The following is a 28,000-nucleotide window of genomic DNA, read 5'->3' as shown; positions in this document are numbered from 1 at the left end:
TCATAATCATTTACGTAGTGACGTGCTGTCTGTATTGCTTTGCACTCTTCTTGTTTTATTCCTAATCCTTCTGCTGCTGTGCTACCCTCTGAAATTCCTCAAATCTCTTCTGGCTGTAGCTGTCCTAAATAAACTTAGCACCTCCTTGTTTTGACCATTTTCCACATTACTGTTTTAAACTACATTGTCTCCCTGCTCTAATGAGCCATATTTAACATGTCTTTTTGAACACTCACCATTTACTCACATTTGGATTTCTATCTCTTCATGTCTAACCTATGATAATATTCACCTTTCCCATGAAAAGGTGTAAAAGCAGCATTTTGCAAGCTCAAATGCCATCATAATTCTGTCATTTCCTGACCAGGAACATCATCATTTAGCTCATGAAAGCTAAAATATTATGATTACAGGAGAGATTAGTGGAAGTCAGCTGACTGTTTGCTGGTAAACCTGTCTCTATGAATGAAAACAACAGAATTACCTTAATAGTGATTAAAACCAAGATAAAAAATCAATTACACATTTTGTATTACAATATGATGTGGATAGGCTGCTTTTATACAACCACCCCAGAGAATGGAACAAGTCTCTACTGCTTTAAGTGGATTTGTTGGATTTGTTCTTCCAAATGTCAACAGTTACTGATGACTGCCTGGTAGGAGGGCATGAGAACCCCCTGGTCACTCAGGAACAGTCAATGTTACATTCTTTAACCAATTACAAATTAACCTGCCTGGATCAAATAATATAATTGTATTTTCTGCAGCAGATAAATTAGCCTTTAACCAGCTTGCTGAGAAGCATCAGATTCTGTCAATAAAAAACTCTGTTTCAAATAAGGAGTATTGCCCAGACACTGATCTCCCCTGGTAACAACTATGCCTCAGGCATTCAGTCATTCTTTTTTGAAGAGCTGTCTAAAACTCAGGCGTTTCAATTCTTTTACCAACATCTATCATGCATAAATTCAATAAAAGCTGCTATTTGATTAAGTGAATAAAGAATTTAATAAAGATCTGTATTATAAGCTGCTGAAGCAAAATGAAATTAGATAACTGCACTTCAAATTACAAAAAAAAAAAATTTCCTTTACAATGAATAAGACAGTGATGAATCTTACTAGAAGCGTCCTCTGATCTCCTGTGACATCTTTTATTACGGTCAGCAATCCAGTCCCACAAGGATATTTCACACAACTGCATTTGTATATGAAGCATCAAGTGATATTCCATCTAACAGGAAAATAATTGTACATAATTTTGCCATTGTAACATGAACAGTATTTCCTCAGGTATTTTCTTTAAAGCAATAAACCCAAAATTTATTAAACAAAAACATGCACTAAAAGGACATCAAGTACAGTATTAGTAATCTACTGCACTCAAGAAGCAGATGCAACAATGCTATCTAGTTCTGGAGAGTTTTTTGCTTGCTTCTCAAATTTTAACAATTTTTATATGATAAATGCTAACAAAACTGCCAGATATATCTTTGATATTCAAATTAGAGTTTGAAACCTTCTAGAAATACTAAACAGAGGTTTATTCCAGCTTAATCAATATAAAATAGCAGAAAAAATATCAACTTCTTCATACAGAACTTTTTAGGTTGGAAAAGGTCTTTGAGTCCAACTGTTTGATTTATTACCATAAATATGGAGCTCAGTTTCTGGTAATGAACCAGTTCATCTGACAACCCGGACAACTCAAGCAGACACCTTTAAAACTGGGTTTCTTTCAAGAGGGAACTCCAAATGATAGCAAAAGCCTGAAGCATTCCAGAGCTGGCTGTGTTATACAAAACATATCAGTGGTATGGTGTAAATGGCAGCAAAGTTTTAGAAAAACAAGTGATTCCCTGCTCAAATCTGCTTTTATCTCTTTCCCATGCACTCCTACACTGCAGGGGCACCACATGACATACCAAAACACTTTCATCATTTATAGCTGCTTTACCTTTCATTAGTGAAAGCTAAAGATTTTTAATTTTGATGAGGCTGTTTAATGCAGCAGTAGCACTTTTTATTCATGCAGGTACTTTGAAAGGACTCAAGAGGCCTAACACATGGGAAGTTCCTCACAATTGCTGAGCTTTGCCAGCTCCTCTGGTCAGCTTCCTTGTGATGATGTTACCCACAGAAGAAAATTTGTGTGAACTCTTGGTTCTACTTAGTCATTCCATTCTTCTAAATTTATTGTTATAAATCATTCATTTTCACTGTCTACTGAACTACTTTAAAAACATCACAAAATCAGATGGCAGATAAGGATACTTAAAGAGAACTGTATTTACCTCAAACTCCCCACAGAGTGCCACCTCATTTTTGGAGCATCCTTCAAAGCAGGACTTGCTGTCAGAGCAGGACTTGCTGTCAGAGCAGGACTCGCTGTCAGTGCTAGCACCTTGATCCAGACTGGAATGAGGTCCCCGTGTTGAATGATTGTCCACATCAGTTGATAAACTGTTATCATTATTTACAAAGCCTCCTTGTAGTTCTATGGATAATTCACCTTTATTTGGTTTCACACGATCTTTGCTATTGCTGTTTGTAAAATCATTCCTTACATCCATATTCTGCACTGATTCTCTATGCACATTTTTAAGACTGGTACTGTCACAGGACTTCTTTTCTTGTGAGGTAAGGTCAGCAAAGATAATTGAACTACCACTTTCCACACTCTGGATGTGACACTGATCACTGAAAATAACAAAGGCAGAGAAATCCAATTAAGTACACAGTTTCATACCATCTATTTGTGATAAACCATACTAAATTTTTTTCCTCAATTGCAAACAGCATTCCCAAGTAAGAGTTCAGCTGCTTCCTCACACAAAACTCCAGGATTACATAACTGTCAGTGCAGGCTCCAGCTGATTTAATACTTTCTACCATCAGGTGTTTGGACAGCTGTCCCAGACAGCAATGTCTCAGATACACAGCTGAAGGTAAAGTTGAATATGTTAGCACTGAGATTAGTAATACTCACTTGCTATTCTTTTGCTCCAGAACTAGTGGCTGCAACTCCATTATTGTTTTCCCTGTTAGATGCAAAGATAAATATGGTATTTCATAAAACAAAGAATGTATCCACATATTTACTAAAAATTACCATTTAACCTAGAGCACCTCACTTAATTTAACTTTGTTACCTGTGGATAGCTCTAGATTACCTCTATTTCTGCTGCTGTAAAAGGGGCTTGTTAAGTCTACTAAGAAGTTACCCTAATATGTATTTAATTTATCTTTAAATTAAAAGAAAATATACACTGTACAGAGTCAATAAAAGGGCTGTACTGGGCTTTCATAGATACCAACTTAGACTTCAACTTTCAGAAGTCAGCCTGCTCCAATGTATAGAATAACACACAGTTAAAGAAGCAGCTCCACAAGGCATCACCCTTCACATCACACTGCTGCTGTTTAGAAGACACTTGATATCTTGGAAATAATTGTCATTATAATTGCTTTTTTATATGAAAAAGCTGTCTCAGCACACAGAAGCAAATATAAAACATCAATCTTGTAAGAAAAGGGAAACCATTAAGTACCACAGAAGCTACCTATAGATTTCATTATGCACTTCCATTACCACCATTAAATACTTATGAAGGACCCCCAGCACTAAACAATTGCTTCCCTCGATTCTCTGGATCATTGGTTAAAAAGCTTTGCCTGTTTTACTCTACTGTCAACTTCCTATGCACTTCTGCATTTTCTTTTGTGCTTATGGCTGGCTGGGCAACAAGTCAGTGACTTGGAAAGCAATAAAGTTATACAGAGCATAACCAAACCTCCCACTAAGAGAGGATCAAAAGATTTAATTGCTAAAGGCATTCCAGGAAAGGACTAGAAAGGGACCAACGGATTAGGGTTACAAAGGGACCAAAGGACAGAGTGTGCAAAGAGCTGAGAACAAAGAACCTGAAGAGAAAAACCAAGAAGAAGGTATAAAATTACACAAAAGTAGATAAATTCTCAACAGTTACAGACAGCAGCTGATACACAAAAAATCCAATTGCTTTGTCAGTACAGGACTATGAAACACAATTCATCAAATTTAAAAAGTCTAACTTGGAAAGCAAAATAAAGAGTTTTTGGGGGGGGGGGGAGAGTATCATTAAAAGTATGTATTTCCAGGTTCTTTCAGTTTTTCTTAGATTCTTTTCCAGATCCGAAGAGAAGCATACTGGAAGATTATTCTAGTGTTGCTACATCTCTAAGACTTCAAAACATAGCTGGAAATCTGTGGGTTTTTTGTCCTATACATCACTTTCCCCCCAATATCTGAGGCAGCTCATTCCTCAGCACTCATTCTTCTCCTCATCAACTCACCACTTCTGCATTAAAAGGTTTTCACTGCATTTCACTGACCTTCACACAACTTTAAATTCGTCCTCATATATTACCACAAGTAAAGCTGATATTTCCACAGTTCCAAATTAATCACTAAGTAACAGATAAATTATTTGCTAAGGAGGGATTGAATGCACAGAAGGACCTGGTGATCACCTGTAATTACCCTTTCTTTTAGTTCTTTTAACAAGAGGAAAAAAATAGTCATTTTATCAGAGAAGTAATACTCTCCTGAAAATAGCAGTACAGAGGTTGTAAGATGCAAGCAAGAATTACACAATGAGCTGTACTTTCCTTTTGGATGTACTGTTTGAACTTGTTCCATCCAAGCAGTGTGATAGCCTACAATATTGGGATGCTGCAGCCCAGCCAGCACTTTGACTTCTCGGAGCACCTAAAAAGACCAAAAACCCCACAGTGTGACACTCCTTTATTTTGTGTGCTTAGGAAACATAAAATGTAACAAAAAGTAAGTTTCTTAGAGAGAAAGAACAGATGAAATTGTTACAGTAACAGAAAAAAACCCAAAGTTTTAAAACAAATTGATTTTCTTCATTGCAGAGATTACCAATTCAAGTTATTAAACAGTTCTTTTAATGGACTTCAGTGTGTGTCATTTACTTTTTTCTATTAGGTACTGATAGGCTCAAACCCTTGGAAATTCAAAATGCATAAAAACTTACATTAGCTACATTAATAAACTAGAACAGAATAAGCTACAGAGGAGTTAAAACAGGGACAAAACGCAGGAAGAAGAATACCTTCATGCAATCTCTTCTTGTAGCCTTCTTAATTTTAATTTTTTTAATAGCATAGAACTGACCATCTAACTTGTTTCTGACCTGAAAACAATTGCAATAGGAGAAAATTAGATGTTAATGTGCTTAGATTAATTAAATCCTTTTGAACCCACTATTTTCTAAAATTTTACTTCTACACACCACTCCTATGGAATATCACTTGCATCAGGGAATGAAACTGGGATTAGGCCCCTGCTGTCATACAGGGATACTGATAGGTCCTGATAACTGCTCAACAGGTCCTCAAAAAACATGTGAGACTACATTTGTCATTTCCACATGGCACAGATGTCATGGGGAACCTTGGGCTGGCCATACACTACAAGTACTTAACACAATTCAACATTGGCTTGGACAGTTTATGCTCATACTGAGGCTCATTTTTTAAAAGCAGCCACAACTAAAGCACTGGGGAGTGCAGACCAATCACTTCTGATGCTGCGTAGAGTCAATATATCATAATAATTCACATGTCAAATAAGGAGTTTTCATTCACTTTAAAAGGGTCAAAATACATAAAGTAAAACATCTGATATATCCTGCTTCTGACAAACAAAACTAATTGCAACTGATCAGCTTTTGAAATGAAACCCCAACTTTCTTCTAAGGTACAGATTTGCCAAAAAACATTTGGCAGTACAGCTAATAGAGTAACTCCAAATTCCAACAAAAAAACTAGATATAAACAGAGTAGTTTTATATGGGAGGTAAAGAATACCTTGTATACTTTGCCATATCCTCCACTTCCCAGCCTTGCAACCTCTTCAAATTCATTCAAGTATCGTGAAGTCTGTGCTTCAAAGAGAACTTCTTTTTCCCTAATCAAGAAAAGTTAGGCTGCATTAAACGAAATTACAACTTACAAGTAAGACACAGTTGTACACATGCTAAAAATATTATCCATGTTATGAAAAGAAGAAAGTACTTTGACATTACCATACTGAACCAGCCTGAGTTTCAGTAAATACTGAAAACCAGCAGACTGAAGAGCATGCATATGTGCTACAAATCCATACTCTGTTTCGACAGAAGTGTTCAGATTATTTCTCTTATACTGATGCCTGATAAATCTTGTTTTCCTAAACAGTGGCACTGACTGCAAGAGTTGTACTGAAGAACAAGTTATCACCACATCATTTTGAGAATTTGGAGAAACCGTTGCCATTTTTTCTGTTTTGGAGTGAAAATATTAAATGTAGTATTAATTAAATTCAGAGTGGAGCACAGAACTTTGGGGAAGGAGTTAATTTAGTGTGGGAAGGAGTTAATTTAGTGTTTCTACATGCTTTGAATACATACCCAATTGCAAGAGACTCTCCGTTATCAAGTTCCTATAAAACAACAAAATCCAACATAAAAACATGCCATAAAAAAAGAATAACAGGTCTGTTGTGCCAGTGGCATGGACAGGTTCATCAAAACAGAAACTGCAACCTCCTTAGAAGAAAATGTGGTTCTGACAGCTATTCACATGCTGCAGAGAGCTTCAACAAATTAAAGTATTATTATCCCACTGGTAATCTGTTAACATCTCTCTGCTGGAGAGATTACTGCCCTTTTAGAGTTCTGCTGACAAACAGGATAAAATGAGGGCTCTAAAATGTGCTTAAAACAAAATTAACTAGCTTAGCTCAAGCAGCAAGATAAGCAAACCGGTCTGACCCAGCCTGAAGTACAAACACACAAACTACACCCTCCACTAATATAATTATGAGAGTGTTAGCAACACCTTGCCTTTGTTTATAAACATTTTAAATTATTACTGTTTAATAAGGTACAAAATATTGATGGCTTCAAAAACTGGTTTGCACCTATAGAACCAGAGCATGCCATCCCAAAGAGAAAAGGAGTTATTTTGTATAATTATTAAAAAGACCCAATCCAACATTAAAAGAATCCCTAAACAAAAGCTCCTTACTGCAGAGGTTGCCAAAGACATGCAACAAAGCTTACCCCTTTAAGCACTTGTTGATTAGCTGCTTTCATCAGTTCAGTAATGGCTCTGTTGTGCTGCAATCTTATAGTACTAAATTCATCACAAAAGACAAAAGGGGAAAGTAACCCTGTTCTTGTGAAAGTCTGACGAAGAACTGCACAAAGGAACAGAGAAATGTCAGAAAAATATTAAATAAAGCCATCCAATAAGACCACATAAAGTTTTTAAACAAGAAATCTTATTTGAAGGATAATGTGACTGAAAAACTGAACAACCCCTCTAATGCTGCTCCCGTACTCTTAGCAATTCAATCCAAACTAGAGCTGATCAATGGGAATCCCTTCACAAAATACAATTATTTGCCATGCCTTCCAGGGTCACTGCATCTCCTCTGCCTCCTCACCTCAGCAGGTGAGTTATACAAACATCCACCCATTCACTTACATTTTACTTTTGGACTGATTTTGATCAGTGAAAAGAAAAATTAAAAGCAGGTTCACAATTACAAGGATGGATTTATAATCAAAAGTGGTAATGTCAAGATTTTCTAATTTCCATCCAAACCCACACACTTGTGCACATACTCGTAATAGAGAATGAAGTCAGTCCCTTCCACCACTTCATCTTTTTCATATGGAGTAAAACTGTGGCAAACAAACCCTCAGAAATGCTGGAGATGGCTGCAGCTGTGATGTTATAAATGGCATAAATTTAATTATGAAAAGCACATCAGATTTTATTTTCTATAGTCTTGTAAAGTAAGGACAAAACCCTTGGATGTGTTTTCATAAATGCACTAAGTATACGTCTAAATGAACAAAATACCCATGGTAAGTCATATGCCAAGAAGATATTTTAAAAAAAAGTGAATACCCTGAATGATCTCAAGAGACTTTATGGAAAAATAAAGAACTTGTAAAGGTATTTACTCAGATTTTCACTGAATATAATTTTGAAATATTTACTAACGACTCTGCTGCAACTATTTATTGACAAATATTTTATTAAATTCCTCTTTTACCAGCATTTTTAGATCACATATAACAGTAATATAATTTACCCTGCTGCCCTTCTCATGATGCAACTCACATGGTCTAGCTGAAACAGACTGTCTGATCCTTACATCTACAGCAATATTCTGTTACTGTTTTCAAAAATAAGACAAGGTGTCATTGCCAATTTAGTTGATTTAAGTTATTCATCCTCTTCACAGAATCATTCTTATCCCAGTGGGATGAAGCCTACAGCTTTGTATTGGTATTACACTGAAACTCTACACAGAAGGGTTTGGTACACATTGCAGTGAGACAGTCTGAGAGACAGGAATGAACTCCTCTTACTAACTTCGGAACAAACCCCTGGAGTGAACGGGGTTGTGCGTGTACATGTGGCAGAGATGCTCCAGCAGAGACACAAGCAGCAGCTGGTTCTGGATGGTCGAAGTGAACTTCACAAATTTTTGCGACCCGTTTGCAACTCGCAGCTCCGCCGGCACATCCGAATCTGGAAGAGGACAGTCAGACGAATGAACTTTGGCCTCAGTACACACCCATTTACCTAAACATGAAAACAACGTACAGCCACACAGCTTCATCGCAACTCCGGCTCACAGAGGCAGCACCCGAGCTGCCACTGAGCGAGTAGCTTTAAGAGGCCAATTAAGAACCTAATTAATTTTTTTAAGTGTGCACGGAAAGCAGCTACCCGGGGAGGCCGAGGCGCCCCAGCCCGAGGCAGGGGGAGCTCGCACGGCAGCCTCAGGGCAGGGTGCTGCTGAGGGCCTGCCCGCTCTTGCATCACCCCCGCGGCCGCCACCTCAGAGCGGTGGGGAAGGACGGGAAGAGGAAGGCGACGGTTCTACCCCCCTTCCCTCCCTGCCAGCCGGGGAAAAGGGGCGATTTCCCCGCTCACCCACAGGGGTGCCGCGGGCCCCGCTTACCGTCAAAATGCGGCTCCGGGCTCTCCTCAGGAAACTCGATGGCGGGCACCGGCGCCCGCATGGCCGCAGCCCTCCCGCCCCTCACATGCCCGGCACCGGGATCCCATCCGCTGCGGCCGGCGGGGCCCGCCCGGCCCGCCGTGGGCGGCTCCGGGGGCCGGGCCAGCGTTTATGGCCGCTCTTTGAGCGCGGAGAGATAAAACATGAACTGGAGGGATAAACCCGAGAGGGGAACCTTCGGCCCAAGAGGCGGGGACGGGCGGGCAGGAGCTCGTACCGAAGGTCTGCGGCGGGGAGCGGAGAGTCCCCTCCGCTCTGCACGGGGACCGTCACCGCCCGCAGCCCGCGTGAGCCCCGCGCCCGGACCGGGGGTCGCCGAGCCCCCTCTAGCGGCTCCCGGCCGCGGCACAGGGGCGGTGCCGGTCCCCGTGTGACCCGGAGGCGCTCGCTGCTCCCCCCGCCGCCGCCGCCGCCTCCTCTCCTCCCCCCGCCCGCCTGCCCGGCCGGCGCCGGGCCCCGGATGCAAGAGGCCGGCGGAGGGACGTCATTGTTCCCCGACGGACTGTAACAGTAGGCGGAGCGGGCCGGGCTGAGGCGGGGGCTGCGGCGAGGGGGACCCGGCAGCGCCGAGTCAAGCGGGGCCGAGCCAGGTAATGGGGCTGGGGGGCAGCGCCGGGCCCGGCGGTAGCCCCGGCACAGCCCGGCGGCACCGCGTGTGCCTCCCGCCTGGAAATCAATGGGCCGGGGGGAGGGGCCGGCCCGGGAAAGGGAAGGGAAAGCGACCGGCGGGAGCAGCCGGCTCAGCCCAGCCCAGCCCACCGCGCCGGGGCGCGGGCCGGGCGCTCGGCCGCTGCCCTCCTGGCTGGCGGGCAGCCGGAGGGGGTGGGACCCCCGGGCGGGGCGGGGCGCCGTCCCCAGCACGCGGCGGAGGGACCCAGCCCCGCCGCCGCCGCCACCCCCTGGGCCGGCGGGACCGGCCCCCTCCCGGCGCGGCGGTGCTTCCTCGCCCGCCCGCCCTCTCCGTTACGCGCCGGGGTCCCGCCGGCGCCCGCATCTCCTTCCTTCTACTCCTGCTGCTGTCGGCGTGGGGGACTCGGCGTGGCTCCCCCGCGTCCCGGCGCAGGCGGGAGGGCGACCGGGACGCCCCGGCCCGGAGTCCCGCCGCGGGAGCGGCGCTGTGCCCCGCCTGGCTCCGCGTTGTTCCCGCTCGGCTCGGCGGTGGCGGCTTCCGCGGCCTCTCCGCCCCGTGCCCGGGGGGCTCCGCGCTCGCTTCGCCGCCCCCCCACCCGCGTTGCCATGGGCACGGAGCCGCCGTTGGGCGCCGCCGCCGCGGTCCTGCCCCCGGGCCAGAATGGGACGCGGGCCCGGACAGGTCAGCAGGGTGCCGGGCGGCGGAGGCGGCATGGCACGGGCGGGGAGCCACGGGGCTGAGGGGCCGGGCGGTGTGAATGGTAGAGGAAGAAGGGCGAGGCGGGAGCTCCTTCAGGGCCGGTTCCCGGCCCCCCTCGCCTGCGTGTCGGGGTGGGTTTTGTTTTGTGTGTGTTTGGGCTCTTGCCGCGCTGAGTGCGGACATGTTGCGTGCGGTGCCCGTCCCTGCCCCTGCCAGCGGCCTTTTACTGCCGGTATCGGCACGTTTTCGGGTAGCGGGACCCCTCAGAAGGGCAGAGCGAGGGAAAGCGGGTCCGTGCTGCGGGCTTGGCGCTGGCGGGGCGGGCGGTTCGGTTGTGAGCGGGCTCCGGGGCTCGGGGCCGCCCGGAGCGAGGCGCTCGCGGGCGCTCGCGGCGCCGGGTTCGGTCCCGCCACAACCAACGGCCCCGGGACACGGAGCTCGGAGCTGCCCCGCGCCGAGCGCTCCCCGCCGCCTGCTCCGCCAGGGTAAAAGCATTAATTACTTTCTCCTTTGCTGTCTTTAATTTTGTAACGAAAGTAAAACCAGTGCGGGGCGTGTGTTTGTGTTCCGCGCTGCCCCGGGCTGTTTTTGCTCCCGGCGGCGTGTGCGGTGCGGTCGGTGGTGTAGCGAGGTGACTCTGCCTGGGCTCCTGCTGGAGTAGTTTCCTCCGGTGTTGCCGTGTTCCGCTCTTGTTTTTTAACACTCACTGCTGGAAGTGTTTGGTTTGTACTGAGGTGAAGACACATACTCCCTGGCTGAACGCGGTTCTGTGGACGGGATCTTGTATAAAACCCTCCTGAGCTGTGATTTATTGTATGGAAAGCAGAGACCAAACATAAATATTTAGATCCGAGTATTAACTGATGCGTGTTGCGATGAGACTGTGAAAAAATCTAAACAACGCTGATGCATCACCCCAAATGGGAGGAAAGCAACTGTTTAAGCTGTTTTGCTCGTCAGTATCATACTGTGAGAAGTCTGTTATGGGAAGAGCAGAGGGGAAAAGAGCTCAATACACATGGCAATGTGAATTTATGTTCAGCAGTGGTACAGGAGCAGAACCTGTATTCACAGTGAACAGTAGGAAAATATCTGTGTAATGTTTGTGCTACTTCATCACAAGATGTTATATCCAAATTAATTATATTGACAGATTTTGAAAAAGTGGTGGATCTGAGTTATTCTTGACATCCGTTGATATTTGCAGGTGTCTAGTGTTTGATATCTGGTAATCAGTTGTCAAAACTAAATTAGCAGCACCAATCAGTGCTACTCAGTTGTCAAAAATAAATTTAAAATATGTGAGGCTTCCCTCATTGGTCAGGCCAAAGCTTTTTTGTGATCATATTCTTCTGTTTGCTTTTCACTTCAGTCTTGATTCTGGTTTTTGTCCTGCAAATAAGTTCATTGTGTTGTTGAAACCCCTTCCCTTTACATCAGGAAAAAGAGATGTCACCAGTATCTGCAATTTGGAGTCTGGATCTTACCTGAAAATCACTAAGCCCAAAAATTGTCATCTTAATCTTTGAAATGGAGAAGGATGTCCTCATTTTTCAGTAACATAAGTGAATTTTCCATTTTTTATGTATTGTCATCTCTAAAATGGAAAGTGTGTACAGAGTAGATTTTAAATTGAAAATTTAGAGGGGAAAAAAATCTTATTAAAGGTTCCACACAGGATTTGTCTTTTGTGGGACTAGAAGTTCTGCGATTTCCTGTGCTTTGTTTAATCTACTGGAAGTTTCATCATTAGCAATCAAGTTGTGCCATGAATCTGAAACTGCTTCATGCTTTGTTCTCTCAGTTATTTTAGTGTTACAAAGCAGGTTATACTTTAAACCCTCAGTTAAGTTTATAGTTTCCCTAAACTTGAACAGGCCCTACATGATAGAGTATGATAGTAGTAAAAATTTACATATAGAGGTTGATAATTGATCATGTAATTATTCAGCAGCTTACTATGCACACAACATTACATGTATTTAAAGAGGTACCATCTTGAAATGTAACCAGCATTTTATAAATGACTTAGTATCAGTTATTGCCCTTATTCTTGAAGGCTGAGGATTAGGATTTGTTTTGCTTTCTGTTGCGGTCATCACTTTCTTTTTATAGTTTACATTCCTCCTTTGTTTTTCCCTGGCAGAACAACTGTACATAAGTAGAACTGAAAAAGATGCTTTTGAATTCAACTTCTTGGTTTATAAGTAAGCATTGTAAATGATGGGTACAAAATACCACAAGGAATGCTGCCAAAATTGTATCCAAACAAATACTTCTTGGAAAGGCAGAAGAAACTCAGGTGGAAATAAATTTGCAAGTGTTTTCTAGCTCTTCTTTCCCAAGATTTCTCAGAGCTGTTTCCCATGCTCTGTGTCATCAGGGGTGTGTGGTTCCCAGGAGCAGAAAGATGTTGGCCAGACAATTCCTCCTGGATCTCAACAGGCCAGCACTTGATTGTGCCACTGCTCACAGCTTCTTCTAAGAAAAAGGTCTTGGTAACTATAGTGGTTTAAAATCCCATGAAAGTGTAAGAAATGCCATCCTCATTGACTCAGCAGAACTTAAAAAAATATTGATGTAGTTTGGATGGAAAAAATCTACTTTGTGCGTTCAGTTGGGTGTTGGGTGGAATTTTTTTGGTGTGTTTTGGGGTTTTGTTCCCTTGTTTGTATTCATTCTTAGCTGTTTAGTTCTCCAGGTTCTTTGAGGCTAAGGGGCAGGATTTCTCTTGGTCTTTCCTTTCTGGAATACTTTGGACCTTATACCAAACAGAACTTTTGCCTTGTTACAGATATGAACAATGACCATAGTTAACAAGCCAAAATCTTCAAAGTCTAAAAAATCTTCCTCAAGACGGTCTGACAAATCTATGAAACCCCGTACTAAAAAAATGACGTCTCGCACTGCAAGTTTGGGCCGGGTACCTCCTACAGAAGATCCAAACAAAGTCTCTGTGGACAAAGGTCCTGGGGGGCATATTTATTGTAGATCATCTCAAAAATCAAAGCCTTTTGCCCAAAGAGATCTAGGTAAGTGTCTTTTGTCCTCCCTTCTTTTTGTCTAAAACAAAACCAACGTGGAAGCAGATTTTAGTTGTTGCATTGCTATAAAATGGGACTGCAGCAAATCAAGAGTTCAGCCACAGACTTCAATTCTGTGCACCCCCTAAGGCAGCTGCAGGGAGAGGTGTTGCAGAATTTGGGTTTATCTATTTACAGTTGATTTGTAAAGTATTTTTTATTTATGTAAAATCAAATAAGGGGAGCTTTTCCTAATGCATGGATGTACCTAGATCTCTTCTATTCTGGAGAGAAAAGTACATTTTACCATGTCTATTCATGGCTTCCATTATTCACAAGTCTTTGAATAAGAACACTGCCCAGGAAGAGATCTGATATCTGTGGGGTTACTTTTTGTGCTGCTTACTTGTTTGTCTGTCTGGTTTTTCTTACTGCATAACCACAAGTGTAAGTTTGTGGTTTAAGTTACGCTAAGGGAAAAACCAATAATTTAATTAAGAGATTAAAGGATGTAGAGATAAAGAAATCGGGTATTAAAATCAGAATGTTAGTTTGTGTCTTTATTAGAAGAATTAAAACAGATGAATAAACTGTTGTCCAAGAGAGAGTGTTGACTAGCAAATTCACGTGGCAGTGTGAAAGCTGTGCATCATGTGTGGCTGTGTTTTGGAGTAGAGCTGGTACTTCAGGCTGCTCCTGCAGAATCCTACTTTTTCAATACCCTCTTAAAAAAAACCCAGTACAACTCTATTTGAAACACAAATTTCTTGCAGTTGTTAATGATGGGATTGCTCCGCCACAAAGAATTCTTTTTCCACCTGAGAAAATCTGTATGGACTGGCAACAAACTCAAAGTGTTGGAGTTGGACTGCAGAACCTCGGCAACACTTGTTTCCTTAATTCTACTCTCCAGTGTTTGACCTACACGCCTCCTCTTGCCAATTACATGCTTTCACTTGAGCACACCAAGTCATGTGAGTATTTTCTGACACTGTAAATCTGTTGGACAGCTCCAGAGGTGAAAGAAAAATGGGGTTCTATGAAGAAAATTCTTAGCTGTCCTATTCTGCCTGTAGAAGCAGTTTTGGAATGAGATCTTCAAGGTCTTTTCCAGCCTAAGTGGTTCTATGATTTTGCTAACAGGAAGCTCAGAATTATAGGAGGCATATAAAGTGAATTTGTTAATTTAATGTGCCACAATAAAACTTAAAGAAAAGATGATTTCTTGCTTCATGTGAATAATGAAGTGCATTGTAAAGTGAGGTATTTGATGAACATTTGGCATTTGGGTTTCCTGCTGGTAGAAAGGTGATAAAATTTAGGATGTTGGCATTGAAGATTCTTAGTCCTCACAGCTGAGATACTGCATTTCAATAATACTGTGAGAAATTACATGTTCAATGTTGACCCATTAAAAAACCCAGACATTCTAGAAAGCACTACAAGCTAACCTTTTATAGACTCAAATAGAAATTTGGGGGGGACTGTATTGAAATTTAGGCTGATTTTCTTCTAAATAATTAAGTTTATATTTTTTAAAGCCTTGAATTTGTGTTCTTTGAATTTTGTTTTTACACTTGACTTTATTAAGCCTAGGGGAGTTTCTTTTTATATCCATAAATGTAGAGTTATTTCCTAAGGCAGCCCTATGCTTTCTAGTCTGATATCTCAATATGTATTCCTAGAAGTTTGATTGTGTTTTATTCCCATATATAAAAATTATTTCAGTTAAGAATCATGGAATCATTGGAAGGAACCTTCAAAATTATTTAGTTCCAATCCTCTACCATGGGCAGGGGCACCTTCCAGTGTGAATATTCCAGGCCAGGGTGGAGGGGGTTTTGAGCAGCCTGGTCTGTGATTTAAGGAGTTTTATTCTGTACAATTCTCCATAATAAAATGCCACAAAACTGTTGGGATATTGACACCTTAGGAGAAGGGAATGTACCACAGAGAGTGGACATTGCCCCCACAGCTTAGATTATTATTGTTTTGGGGTGGGTTTTCCTTTTAGCAATGTGTGTTTGACTAGAATGGGATGCTTTCTTCTTTCACCAGGTCATGTAGAAGGATTCTGTATGATGTGCACAATGGAAAGTCACATCAACCAGGTCCTGTGTTGCTCTAATAATGCTATCAAACCTACATCTGTTATCAATGGCCTTAAAAGTAAGTAGTTTGATATAGGCTTTTTGGTTTTTTTTTTTTAATTTTACAGTGAGTTATTTGATGCATGTAAATAATTGTGCTACTTTAAAGAAGAGGTATTTTAGAAATGTGTGTTTTCTTTCATTCTATAAGAAATAAATATATTATAACCTTCTTATTTATTAGGAATAGGAAAACATTTCCATTTTGGCAGTCAAGAGGATGCACATGAATTCTTATGCTTCACTGTTGATGCTTTACAGAAAGCTTGCTTGAATGGAAGCACCAAGTAAGCATAAAATAATTACATTTAAATCTTTCCTAGCCCCTCTCACTATTTTATTTACTATCATGAATTAAAATCTGTGTCCTTGGTTTTCATAAAACCATAAATTGTTTGAGAAATTAACTGTGTGCTTTCAGTCTTCTGAGGTCTGACTCTAATTTATTTCCAGATTAGACAGATCTTCTCAAGCCACCACACTTATTTATCAAATATTTGGAGGATATCTAAGATCTCGAGGTACTTTTTTTAAAAATTTACTGTCTTTCAAACTGATCTGTGTCTTTTTGTCTGTTTGTAGCAAAGGAGTTTGTAGTTTGACTAAAATAATGTGTATTAATAATTTAAATTCATGCAGTTAGTCTCATTCAAGTGATGTTAAGCATTTGTATTTTGATTCCAGTAAAGTGCTTGAACTGCAAAGCAGTGTCGGACACGTACGAGCCATTTCTCGACGTTACTTTGGATATAAAGGTAAGAATGTGTGTGAGCGTGGGCTGAGATGTGTAAAGACTTGTAGAGCTGTGTAAAATAAAGTCATTTTGCTTAGAAACTGATCTTGTTGAAGCAAAACAGCTTGGTAGTGGATGGTGGTGGATTGGACTGTGTTGTTCTGTGGAAGCCATGGAAATGCTCTCCATGTTTGGATTGGATTTAAGCTGGAAAAATAATAATTATGGCTACACAAACAATGATATAATCAATTATTCTACTTCAATATACATCTATTGTTAGACTGATGGGTTTGATTGATCTCATTATTGATGCCAAGCCATACCACAGATACTGTCTGGCACTGCAAAATTTATTTATTTTGAAGTGGGATCATTTTGAAATGAGGTAAATACTCAGAACTCTGTTTCTGTCTCCTCCTTCACAGTGTTTGCTGGTTCACAGTAGGCCACTTAAGTATAAACTAGCAAGGCTTTCTAGTAAAGTGCTTGTAAATGCTTGAAATTTTGCAGTTTTGTGACTTAGTGTTCTACTTTCTTTCTACTCATGCAGGCAGTTACATCTGTCACCAGAGCTCTAGAACAATTTGTGAAACCGGAACAGCTGGATGGTGAAAATAGCTATAAGTGTAGCAAGTAAGATTACTATTAATTACACCTTAATCCAAGAGACATGTTCAATGCAGTGCATGACTTGGAGGATGAGTTATCTCTTGACTTTGTTTAGCAATAAGACAGAGATGGCTTGCTGTTTCATTCAGTTTTGTTTACATAACTAGTATCATGAAATCATTCAAAGCTTGGGAAATAAGGCACTTGTTCTTAAATTTTTATATTTCTGTTTGAATATTTGGAAATACATTATGAGAATTGTATTGCTCACATTGGGCTTGTCTTCCTAATACTGTCTGTGCTGGGCCTTGTCAGCCTTGCTGAGTGTGAAGCTGCACACTAAACACTCGTGGCCAGAAGTTAAAAGGCATGTCCAACAAGTGGTGAGCTGGAGCCCAGGGATATGGACAAGGATCTGGGGTGGGAGGCAACACCAGCTTAGTCACACACAAACCCAGAAGTTTAGTCTTTTTGCGAGTTTGAAAAGAAAGGTTTGGGTATGTACAGTGTCATTTCCATTGCTGACAACTGTTATATTAGTTTTCAGTTTCTTTTTTGTTTTCTACCATTATTTTTTCTAATAAGAATTACTACTGCCTGAGACCTTCATCTCTAAATACAAGTTTCAGAATTTTATAAACCACTTCTTTTTTTTTTTTTACATTATTCTGGGTGGCTCTCTTATTTTTTTCATTGGCTTTCTCCATCAGTTTGGAATCCTGTACTTTGTATTTTGACATCAGTTTTAAAAGAGACTGTTAAATCCTTTCTGTTTGTTACTGAGCAGTACTTTTCTTGACAATGTGAAGTGACATGTTTCAGTCTTTGTGCTGATGGTTGCATTTCAGGACTTAGTCTGTACCTCCTTTGAGTGTGCAGCGAAACCAACAAAATTAACAATTTTGTTTTGAAGGACTGCAGAGGGTTTCAGTCTTTCCAGGCAACCTCAGTACAAGAAAACTCAATATTGTCTGCCTCTTGCAGAATGGCTGTTTCCTTCCAGTGATTTCTTTACATTTTTTACTGCCTTACCTTTTTGACATTAGAAAGATACATCTTCAGGCATTTATTTGGCTATCAAGAGATAAGGTCCTAAATCCTTTGTTCTGTGGAGCTGTCTCTAATATCCTGCTCCATTCACTCTATTAACAAAGCTGAAATGCAGTTTATGGATTTAAGAAAAGATCTGACACATTATACAAGCAAAATACCATTCAAATAGCATAAGCACGTGTGAGAAATGAAAACTTGTTTCACTTCTGAGTGAGAAAAGAATATAATGTTAAAAACATGTCTGTGCTTGTTTTAAAGGTGTAAAAAGATGGTTCCAGCATCAAAGAGATACACGATACATCGCTCTTCCAATGTTCTCACAATATCACTGAAAAGATTTGCAAATTTTACAGGTGGAAAGATCAACAAGGTATGTTTGCAGCTGGAATGCTGCTTTATTTTCTTGGAATGGGCATTTCCCAAAGATGAATACTCATTTTAAAGTTGTTCACATTTCAGGCAGTAGCTATAGTGTAAGAGAAGTTGGTATAACAACTTAGCAACTGTGGCTCTTTGTTTCTTTTTTAATACTTAGAGTTCCTATGTGACCATACTTTCCCCTTAAAGAGCTAATTCTGTGGAAAATAGCTCCCTGCAGCTTAAGTTATTAAATGTTGTTTCCTAGAACAGGAATTTTTCAAGTGAATTGAAAAATATATTTATATAGTCCCAGCCTATGTCTTTTTCAGGCTGTTCCTTGAAATATTTCAGGATAACTTTTGAATCTTCTTTGTCTTTGTTTAGGATGTAAAATACCCTGAATATTTGGATCTTCGAGCATATATGTCCCAATCCATTGGAGAACCCCTCATCTATGCTTTGTATGCAGTTCTTGTACATAGTGGCTTCAACTGTAATGCTGGACACTATCTCTGCTTCATAAAGGTAGAGATCAGCTCAGCTTCTAACAGGATAAAATTTGTGCTGGCAAAGAAATTAAAATGTTTTTGGTAACCACTGGTTTTAGGGGAAAACATTGCATCATGTGCTTTGTTTGCTTTGTTTTGGTATGCTTTGTTCTGCAGTGCTCTGTCTGTGATGTCCTTTGGAACACATGCAGTTCATCTGAAGATATTCTGTCTTTGTTTGCAGGCTGGTAATGGACTTTGGTACCGAATGAATGATGCCTCAGTGGAGCTTTCTGATATCAAAACAGTTCTCAATCAGCAAGCTTACGTACTTTTTTATATCAGGTAATAACACCAGACGTGCTCAGAACATTTTTATTGTCAAGTTGCTGATACTTCTCTTGTTTTGAAGTCTTTTCATTCTAGGAAAGTATTTATATTTGTATACTTCTGTCTAAGTGGAAATTCCCTGTGTCATTTATTACCTTTCATTGCTTGACCTTAAACTTCTGCACTTGGGTACACTGCTTTCTATCTGCTCACTGTAGCTGGCCAGTTTAGGAAAGAGGAGAAATCATGGCCATAGATGGGTGAGGTGGAATCATTGCTCTGGAAAGGACAGTCCTTGTAGGAAGACCATTATCTTCAGTTTGTAGGCCTGCCTTAATCTTCCAGATGTGTCTTGCATGTCGTATTCAGTGTTGCTGAGATTATGGGATGGGTTTAGTCCAGGAGCAGGCTGAAGGAAGAGCTCTGAGCTAAGGTGCCCCTCTGTCCCCAGGCGCTACGACCTGACGCTGGGGGAGCGAGCGTTCTACCTGCCCGCGCCCTCCTACCCCCGCTCCTTCCTGGGCCAGCGCGGGGCCAGCAGCAAGCAGCCTGCGTTCATGGGACCACGGCTTCCTCCTCACATGATTAAGGTAATTGGAGGGGGATAACAGCACCAGGTTTTGGTGTAGGGTGGGGTTTTTTAAGTTTTATTTTCCCTTCCACACTGCAGGTTTCTTCACAGCCCTCGTGCTAGAGCCAGAGTTACTCAAACAGTGGCTAATCTTTAATTGTGCAGCCATGCCACTGTTACGTTACCCTTCCAGCTCAGCTTTCTAAAGCTTGAGAGCTGTGCTCTCGAGACAATTTAAGTCATCTATTAATGCCTAAATAATTTAAATTTAAAAAGTAGTCTATTAATGCCTAAGTAATTTAAATTTAAAAAGTAAATATCTGCCCCGTTCCTATCGGTGTTACTTTAGTTGAGACAGTGATAGACTACAAATTGGTTTGTTCCTGAGTACTAGCAGAAATATTCCAGTGCTGTCAGGGAGGAAAAGAAATATATTTTTTAATAGCATTATTCAATGTTGAGTTCTTTGGGTGGGTGTCAAACTGATACTCATTTGATACCAAAGGCAGGATTTACACACACCCGTTATGCGTGCATGTCCAAGGTGGACAGGAGGTGAGGTGGGAGGGAGGTGAGGTTTCTTCTTAGCTATCGAGGCAATCTGTAGAACTCTTTAGTATGAGAATTTAATGTTGTGAAACTTCCTGTGCTGCGTGATTGAACATGTCCATCTTACAATCTCTTCAAATCCAGAGTTCAAATCGTTTAAATGGAAATGGACCCTTAAAAGAGGATCCCAGTACTGTTGGTGTTGCTGTAAAAAGGCCGTCTTCAGCTCCACCAACAGCTTGTGTTCAAAACTGGGCCATTTCCAGGCCCTCAATGACAGACCCTTCCAAAACCCAGAAGATCACCATCAGTATTCACAACAAGCTGCCCACCCGGCAGGCGGTGCCGCAGGCGGAGTGTCCGAGCAGCGCTGTGGAGGAGGAGGATCTGAAGCCCCTTCCTTCAGCCACAATTACAAACTCTTCTGCAGCAGAGCCTACCTCAAACCTCTCCACAGTGTCAGTTGCTACTAATGTCTCCAAGCAGGAGGTTCCTGATGAAATCTTTGTTGAGCCAGCAGTGAATGGAAACCCCAAGCTGTGTTCTGATAGCATGGTCCCCTACGGGGCAGAGCCTTCAGGAAAAGCCGAGGAGTCGAAGGGCTTGTTCAAAAGGCATTGCAACGTCATATCTTCCAATGGGATTCTGATTGGGAAGGTGGTCCGTACATTGCATAATTCCCATTCAGCCTGTCAGAATGCTGAAGAGAGATCCCAGCATGAGCTGCCAAAAATTGATTCCCTAAATGGTGCTATTAGTTTAGATAATGAATATAAAGAAAATGGACTGAAACTTGATGATTCCACTTGCCAAGTCCAACCCGTTAAACCTTCTGAGATTTTCTTCTCTAAAGCGAATGGAGTGCTTGAAGCGGTGAGTTACATTTGTTCATCTGCACTTCCTCACCTATGATATATTTCATATTCATGGGCACTACAATGTGGAATACCAAGAAAACACAGCACAGATTTCATTCTAACCCTTTGAATTTGCAGAGCTGAGCTAACATATGACATATGTCAGCATACGAGAAGTTTGGGGAGATAATACTTCATAATTTTCATAAAATACATTTTTGGGAGGAGGGGGATGACGTGTCAAGTGGGAGTAGTGCAGGTATCTCCGTGATCTTCTGTAACATCTAATGTTGAAAGTTTGTCAGCAGTAGTTTTCTACTAGAAATAGCTTTTTCTTTCTCTTTGTTAACCTCTGTGTTTTAATTGTAGATGCCTAAAGCTTTGTCACCAGATCCTCAAGGTATCTTAGAATCTCTTACGTACAGCCAGTTGAGCAGCTTGTCAGAGGAAAAGAGGTAAAATGATTAAAGTACACTGATTAAAACAAGATTTCATAGAAGTCTATTACTATTTTACCTATCTTTAGTAATACTTGAGAGATTTACATCAGTACAGAAAATTCCACACTGTACATCTGGTATTGCAAACATCAGCGTTGGGCACACATTATTCTGATACTAAATACAGGCAGATGCCTCCTGTAAAACTTTCACAGGATGTTTTTACATTTTTCTTCCATTGTCTGGAATACTTTTTCTATTCTCTTTCCCTTTATTGCATCTTAGGATGAGTGAATGTAAATTCCCACAATCTGCTCTCCCACTTGGGAGAATGGGAAATCTGTATGTTTACCTTTTTTCTAACTGGGTGAAGAGCAAATACAGTTGTTCTGGCTATTGATAAGATTCAGAGCTGCAAGTGGAAGGAGTTGGATGTGTTGGGGATGGGTTTTCTAAGGCAAGACCTGCAGAACTGAGAGAAGAAAACTTTCCATGGGAGCTGAGGAAGGTGTAAGAGTTGTTTTCTAAAGTCAATGTCTTTCAGAGTTTTGCATTAGCTACTTTTTTTTTTAGGAGATTTTACTCCTAACATCTTTTAGATGGACTTATTCAAGTTAAAAATATGTTTTTATTTTTGTGCAGTGTCTCTGGACCTCAGAAGTCTTCTGACAATGATGGAGTTACGGATACTGTAGTGATGGAAGCACTGTTTGCCTATGAAGAATCCAGGAAGGTTCCTTCCAATTTTAGCTGTGAGGTTGAGAAACTTTTTACTCAATCAGATTCTGAAACCATTTTTACCAAAGAAGTTGCTGAAAGTATTATAACAAAAGCTGATAATCCACATCTCAATATCAATGGTCAGCACAAGGTTAGGAAAAAATCCTTGGATACTGAAGGTGAATTCCTTGGGCAGTGTGAGTCTGAAGACATCAGAGATAAAGACAAACTAAGAAGATCAAAAGAACCTGAACTCATTTCAAAAGAAAATCCTCTGTACATCAAAGGATCTCCTGAGAGCAAAGAGAAATTAGGGCAAATTTCCTCTATAAAGCCTGACATTGAATGTAGTTCTAAAAAACTTGCTTCTCTAGATATTACAGATAAATGCCAAGATACAAAGGACATTTCTAATAACTATGTAGAGGTACCACCCGTTAATGACTCTTCTATTACAAAGCTGGATAAAGTATTGGAAAGTCAATTTTCTAGAGCAGATGAGGGACTGAGTAATAAAATATGTGAAGATGATGATAAACATATGAAAAAAAATAAGAAAAAAATCCATGACTCTAAAAGAACTGACAAAGAGCACTACCGGAGGAAGAGAGAGAACTCGGACACCGAGGAGAAGGAGAGGCAAACCAGAAACAAACCAGACGATCATTCCCACAGGAGGAGGAGCTCTCACAGCATGGAAACAAACAAGCAAAGCCGTCACAAGCAGGAGTACTGCAGTGAGAGCAAGTACAGATCCTCCCACAACGAAAGAAACAGTCCCAGTAATGGCAGGAGCTCAGGAAAATACTCTCGTTACAGATCCCGAAGCAGAGAAAGGACAGATGCAGACAGGAATAGGTATTATTATTCCAAAGGAGACAGACCTTGGATTAGAGAAAGATACTATCAGGATGAACCACGGAGATGGGAAAAATGCAGGTACTACAATGATTATTATTCCTCCCATGGAACCAGGGATGGTAGGGAGAGGAGGTCCTCTCATTGCGATAAAGACTATGACAAATTGAGCCAAGCCTACAGCAGGTCACACAAGGATTATCATTGCAAAAGCAGATGGGCTCACAGCACACTCTCCCGAGAGGAGGATGTGCATCACTTCAGCAGCCACAGAGCAAACTTCCACCACTGTTCAGTACCTCAGCAGCACTCGGAAAAATACTCCCGTGAAAGGCACGCGCTGCCACCAGTGTCAGCTCACTCCAGTTTTGAGGACTCTTCCCGGGAAAACGAAAAAGAGAGACTAAGAAATAGCAAAAGAAAATACTCCCACCAAGAAGAAAGTGGAAGTGACATAGAAAAGAAATGCCGGAAGACAGATGACCAAAGAATCAAAAAGTATAAGAAGGTCAAGAAGAAAAAGAAGTCCAAAGATAAACATCGAGAGAAGGATTACAAGTAAGCAAGGATTCCAGCATAATCAGCAATTTTTTCCTAATTATTTTCTGGGTATTTCTCATGTCTGCCTTTTTTTCATTGTTTCTAAGTAACTTATCTGTCATAATGTGACGGGATCATGTGATTAGGTTGGCCAAGAGAAGATAGGAAAGATGTTGCTGAATTGTGTTAGAACACTAGAGCTGGACAATGTAGACAGAATAACATCTGCACACCGTTCTTGATTAGGTTACAATTTTAATTTTTTATTCTTTTTTTAATTCCCCATATGCCTGTTAACAATTTGTGTACAAACCACGACCTCTTGTCCTTCATTCTGAGGGCTTAAGATTGCTGCATCTAAATAAACTTAGATATGCAGAAAGTACCACAAAGTAGCAGACACTCTGCAAGTCGTCACCTGTGGTAAATAAATAACATTTCATACATACATCAAGTGCCACATCTGTTTTTCTATTTTTAACTTGCATGTTTCCTTCAGACTTTATGATTTGGATTGCTCTGTGCTCCACTTTGACAATGACAATCGCAAACATAAGAAAAAGAAGAAAAAGAAGAAGCACGACAGGAAACTGAAAGACTTATTGGAATATTTAGATCCTCATTTCCAGAAGAAAACATGGGAGAAGAAGGAAGAATCCCGTCCTCCAGATGACCATTTATGTGAGCAATACAGAAACCAGGGCAGTAAACAACCCTACAAGGAAGAGAAGCCTTCTGGTGCAGGTGACAGCAAGAAATACAGCTCCATGGCATCCACTGAGTATGTCAGAGGTAAGGCCCTGGGATGTTGGCAGGACTTCTGGCTGTTCATAACCATCTTTAAATGCCTGGGTGATCAAATCCCTGGCTTTTATCACAGCTTCCAAACAGTACTGTGGCAGGGGATTGGAAGTAGAAGATCTTTAAGATCCCTTCCAACCCAAACCATTCCATGATTTAAATAAAATACTACAAACAGTGCTGGTTGCTCACTCAGAATAACAGGAGTTGGTGATAATACTAAATATTGTTGGTCCAGGTGTAGTTCTGCCTTCCCCTAAGCACAGCTGTCAAACCTCCAGAGGACACTTGACAGTTTAACACCCTGGAGAGTGTTAAATTCCTGCTATTGTTTTATTCAGTTGTGGGGTTTTTCTGTTAGTATAGGCTTAACAATACATAGAAGTGGGCTGAGGAAACAGCTCTATCCAAATTTTTGATACTTGAAAATGTCTGTCTGGTGCTTCTTACAAAAAACCCCAAATTATGAATTTGTGTGCCTGACTAAATTTACACTGAGCTCTCAGCTGTTGCTCGTCATAATCTCAACTTGGGCTCGCAGTAGATAAATTAATTGGTTTAAATTAATTAGCTCTAAAATTATGCAATGAAGATGATTGCACACTGCAACAAATTCAACATCTAAAATCAAACTTGACAACATTTCCCATGAAATTTTTGCTGAAGTGTTTATTATAGAAATAAAACCTTATTAAATGCCTGTTATCTGACATAAACCAGTTCCAGTTACTGATCTAGTTTAATAGAAAACCAAAACAATCCCCTATCTTATACTTACTTTATAAGTAAATAAGAGTAAACTACTTACTTTATAAGTAAACTTACTTAATACAAGTAAAGTAATTCCTGAAGAAGACAGCTCACTGTCCAAAAGCAAGTTTCATTGTTAAATTCTCTACATTTTATACCTACTCACGGTTTAAGAATTGGGTTAATGGTCAGTGACAGTCCTGTTCATTTCTAGTCGTGCTGAAACTGTCAATATAGCACACAAAACAAAAAAAAAATGGAGAAGTTTAATCTTGAAATTCTGGAAAATTAAAATCCCTTTCATGGGGTTTCCACACTTAGGCAAATTGCCACAATTAGTGCACTGAATTCTTGCACTGAAAAGTTTGCTCAAGGCAAAGGAGAAGCACATTTGTGGAAAACTTTTCTATTTTAAGACTCAGATGACCAAAAGTTCTAAAGATAGCAAGGAGGGAAAGCTGATTGTTCACCCATTATTCTTTAATGAGAAAAATTAGGAACTGAATTGAGGTCTTTCAAATCCTAATGTTGTAAAAGGAGACTTCTTTTATGATGCTCATGTCCAAAATAACCCTTATTGCACGAAAAGGGTCTGTTCTAGCTGACAAATCAGGAACTAAACAGAGTAAAAATGCTTGTCCTCAGTAGTGGTTTGGCCTTGGTGATTCTGTGGCCAGCAGGTGGCAAACTCGGGTTTTCCAAAGCAGGTTTAGTGAGGAATTCCATGTTCTGCATCTCCTTGATCAGGGCAGGGCACTGAAGCTGCTGGGCCGTGCAGGGAAGGAGAAGGACTGAACAACACCAGGGGGAGACCAGGGCTGGCAAAAGCAGTTTAAGTCTTGAGAATTTTGGTATTTCCTCAAGTCCGTGGATGTTAATTAGCTCCATCTTCTGGAATGTCAGTTGGTTTTTTTTAAGTGGGTCTCAAGTAGTATTCCTTGTTGGATGCAAGCTGCTTTCAAGAGAGGCCACTTTGGCTGTGTTTTTAGAGTGCTGAATGTCTCAAGGCAGGGACAGGTGAGGAACCACTGAGGAATTGTGAGGTTGTGCCTTTTCACCCAACTCCTGTTATTTTCAATCAATTAATAAGGATGAAAACAGCTAGTGATAAATTGTTTTTTGAGAAGAGTTTGTACAGGAGGGGGGAAGGAGCAGCTTTGAAGCAGTTCTTTCCTACATTCCTACATGTTCTCTCCAGCAAGTTTGTGAAGGCTCTGCCTTTGTGGCTACAATTTGGTCAGCCTGACCACAAGATTGTTACTAAAACAATGATGCTTTCTAGGCAAAGCTTCAATTGCATTTGATTCAGCCAAGGTCCAGCACTTGCTGTTAAAGCAGGTGGCTCTGTCCTAAGGCTCTGTACAGTTCTGCAGCCTTAGCCTAGAACTGGGGTGCAGTTGGATCCTGTCCTGAGGGAGCAGATGGAGCTGGGGCAGCTTTGAGCCTTGTCTTTTAGAAATCAAGCCCCTGAGACAGTTTAATGTTAAATGTCACAGCAGGACTGACCTTGTTTCCTTTTGCCTTTCAGAGGTGGAGCTGACTGATGAAAGCCTTCAATACTCAGACTGAACCCACCACCAACCCCAAGGACTTCTGACCACCACCCCCAGCAACCCTTCACCTTCCAAACCAACAACTTCTCATCATCAAAACCAACGACTTCTTACCTTCAACGACTTCTTACCTTCAAACCTGACATTACCGATAGTGACCATCAAAACTTAAGATTTATTATCAATTACCATCAAGACAAAAATCCAGTCATAAGTGGTGCTTAACATTTCTGTACAGAATTTTACCATATAAGAACTTTTTTTTAGTTTTTAACTTGAGACTTTCTTTTTTAAAATATACTTCTAATCCAAAAGGGTGAAAACTTTTTACAACTGCTGAACATTGTAAATTACCACATAAATATCTCACTGAGCTGAGATAATGCCCTGGAATAGACCATCTCAAATGCTGCTTAATTACAGACTCAGGTTGACTTTATGTTATTCATGTAATGTTACTCCAAGTTAAGACATCTGGTGCAAGAGCGACCAGGAATTATAAAAGTTGCAACTGACAGTCTGTATATTTAATTTAAAGACTTATTTAAAACTTCACAAGTTTTGCAAGAGCTTCATTTTTTTTTTTCTGTGGTCTGACACTAGAAACTAATTTACTTCACATTTGAGTTATATTCAAGATCTGAAGAAAATCTTCTGGTTTTCGACATTGTGAAACAACAAATATGCAGTTCTGAATGTATCTCTCAAGACTATTTGTATATTGTTCCATATGTTTTTATTACATTTTCTTAATATACTGTCATTTGTCTTAAGTCTCAGTTGTCTGTTTTGTCTCTCTAAAGTGTCTAGTTACAGACAAATTCATACTGTGATTTTTATTTTTATTATTAAATGCTATCAAACTGTGATGCACTTATTATTCACTGGTCCTGCATCAGGAGATGAGTGGGGAACCTGTATTAAATACAGTTCATCTGAATAATCTGTCTGGTTTATACAAGCTGTGTTGTTCAGAGATATCTAAAGTTTGATCTTTGTTTTTTTAAAGATAAAAAGCACTTGCCCCACTGTAAATATATAGCATGTAAAATTTATATAGTATATAAATACAGCAAAGTTAAAATGGATTTTTACTTGAGTTTTACTTGAGTTATTTAACATGCACTGTGTCATGGGAGCTGACAGCTGTCAGAGTGTGTTTGACACTTGAGAAGTCACATCTTCCTCTC

The 28,000-nt window shown here is 40.9% G+C and overlaps 2 protein-coding genes across 3 annotated transcripts in view; one reads left to right on the top strand and one right to left on the bottom strand.

Moving 5' to 3' along the window:
* Positions 1-9,595, bottom strand: part of EIF2AK1 (eukaryotic translation initiation factor 2 alpha kinase 1) — a 13,304-nt gene extending 3,709 nt beyond the window's left edge. The window contains 12 exon segments of the mRNA XM_059862028.1: positions 1,124-1,235; positions 2,296-2,701; positions 2,991-3,044; positions 4,654-4,751; positions 5,119-5,199; positions 5,876-5,975; positions 6,457-6,488; positions 7,111-7,247; positions 8,438-8,596; positions 9,033-9,116; positions 9,119-9,526; positions 9,529-9,595. Coding sequence (XP_059718011.1) covers positions 1,124-1,235; positions 2,296-2,701; positions 2,991-3,044; positions 4,654-4,751; positions 5,119-5,199; positions 5,876-5,975; positions 6,457-6,488; positions 7,111-7,247; positions 8,438-8,596; positions 9,033-9,116; positions 9,119-9,526; positions 9,529-9,580 — 1,723 coding nt within the window. The 5' untranslated portion in view covers positions 9,581-9,595.
* On the top strand, positions 9,549-27,898 carry USP42 (ubiquitin specific peptidase 42). Of its 2 annotated transcripts, none has more exons than XM_059862025.1 (17): positions 9,549-9,682; positions 13,217-13,454; positions 14,219-14,419; positions 15,504-15,614; positions 15,780-15,882; positions 16,049-16,116; positions 16,280-16,350; positions 16,882-16,964; positions 18,252-18,363; positions 18,738-18,878; positions 19,086-19,186; positions 19,623-19,761; positions 20,436-21,164; positions 21,518-21,603; positions 22,231-23,724; positions 24,206-24,498; positions 26,786-27,898. In XM_059862025.1, the coding sequence occupies exons 2-17, from the start codon at positions 13,226-13,228 to the stop codon at positions 26,824-26,826; spliced, it is 4,002 nt and encodes a 1,333-aa protein (XP_059718008.1). In that variant the 5' UTR covers positions 9,549-9,682; positions 13,217-13,225; the 3' UTR covers positions 26,827-27,898. The 2 variants fall into 2 exon arrangements, with proteins under 2 accessions (XP_059718008.1, XP_059718009.1); XM_059862026.1 differs by lacking the exon at positions 9,549-9,682 and adding an exon at positions 10,267-10,404.
* Positions 27,899-28,000: the final 102 nt, after the last annotated feature.

This window comes from Haemorhous mexicanus, chromosome 17, assembly GCF_027477595.1.
Source record: "Haemorhous mexicanus isolate bHaeMex1 chromosome 17, bHaeMex1.pri, whole genome shotgun sequence".
Taxonomy (NCBI): Eukaryota; Metazoa; Chordata; class Aves; order Passeriformes; family Fringillidae; genus Haemorhous; species Haemorhous mexicanus.
Note: the sequence above shows the minus strand (reverse complement) of the source record. Positions and strands in the feature narration are given on the sequence as shown.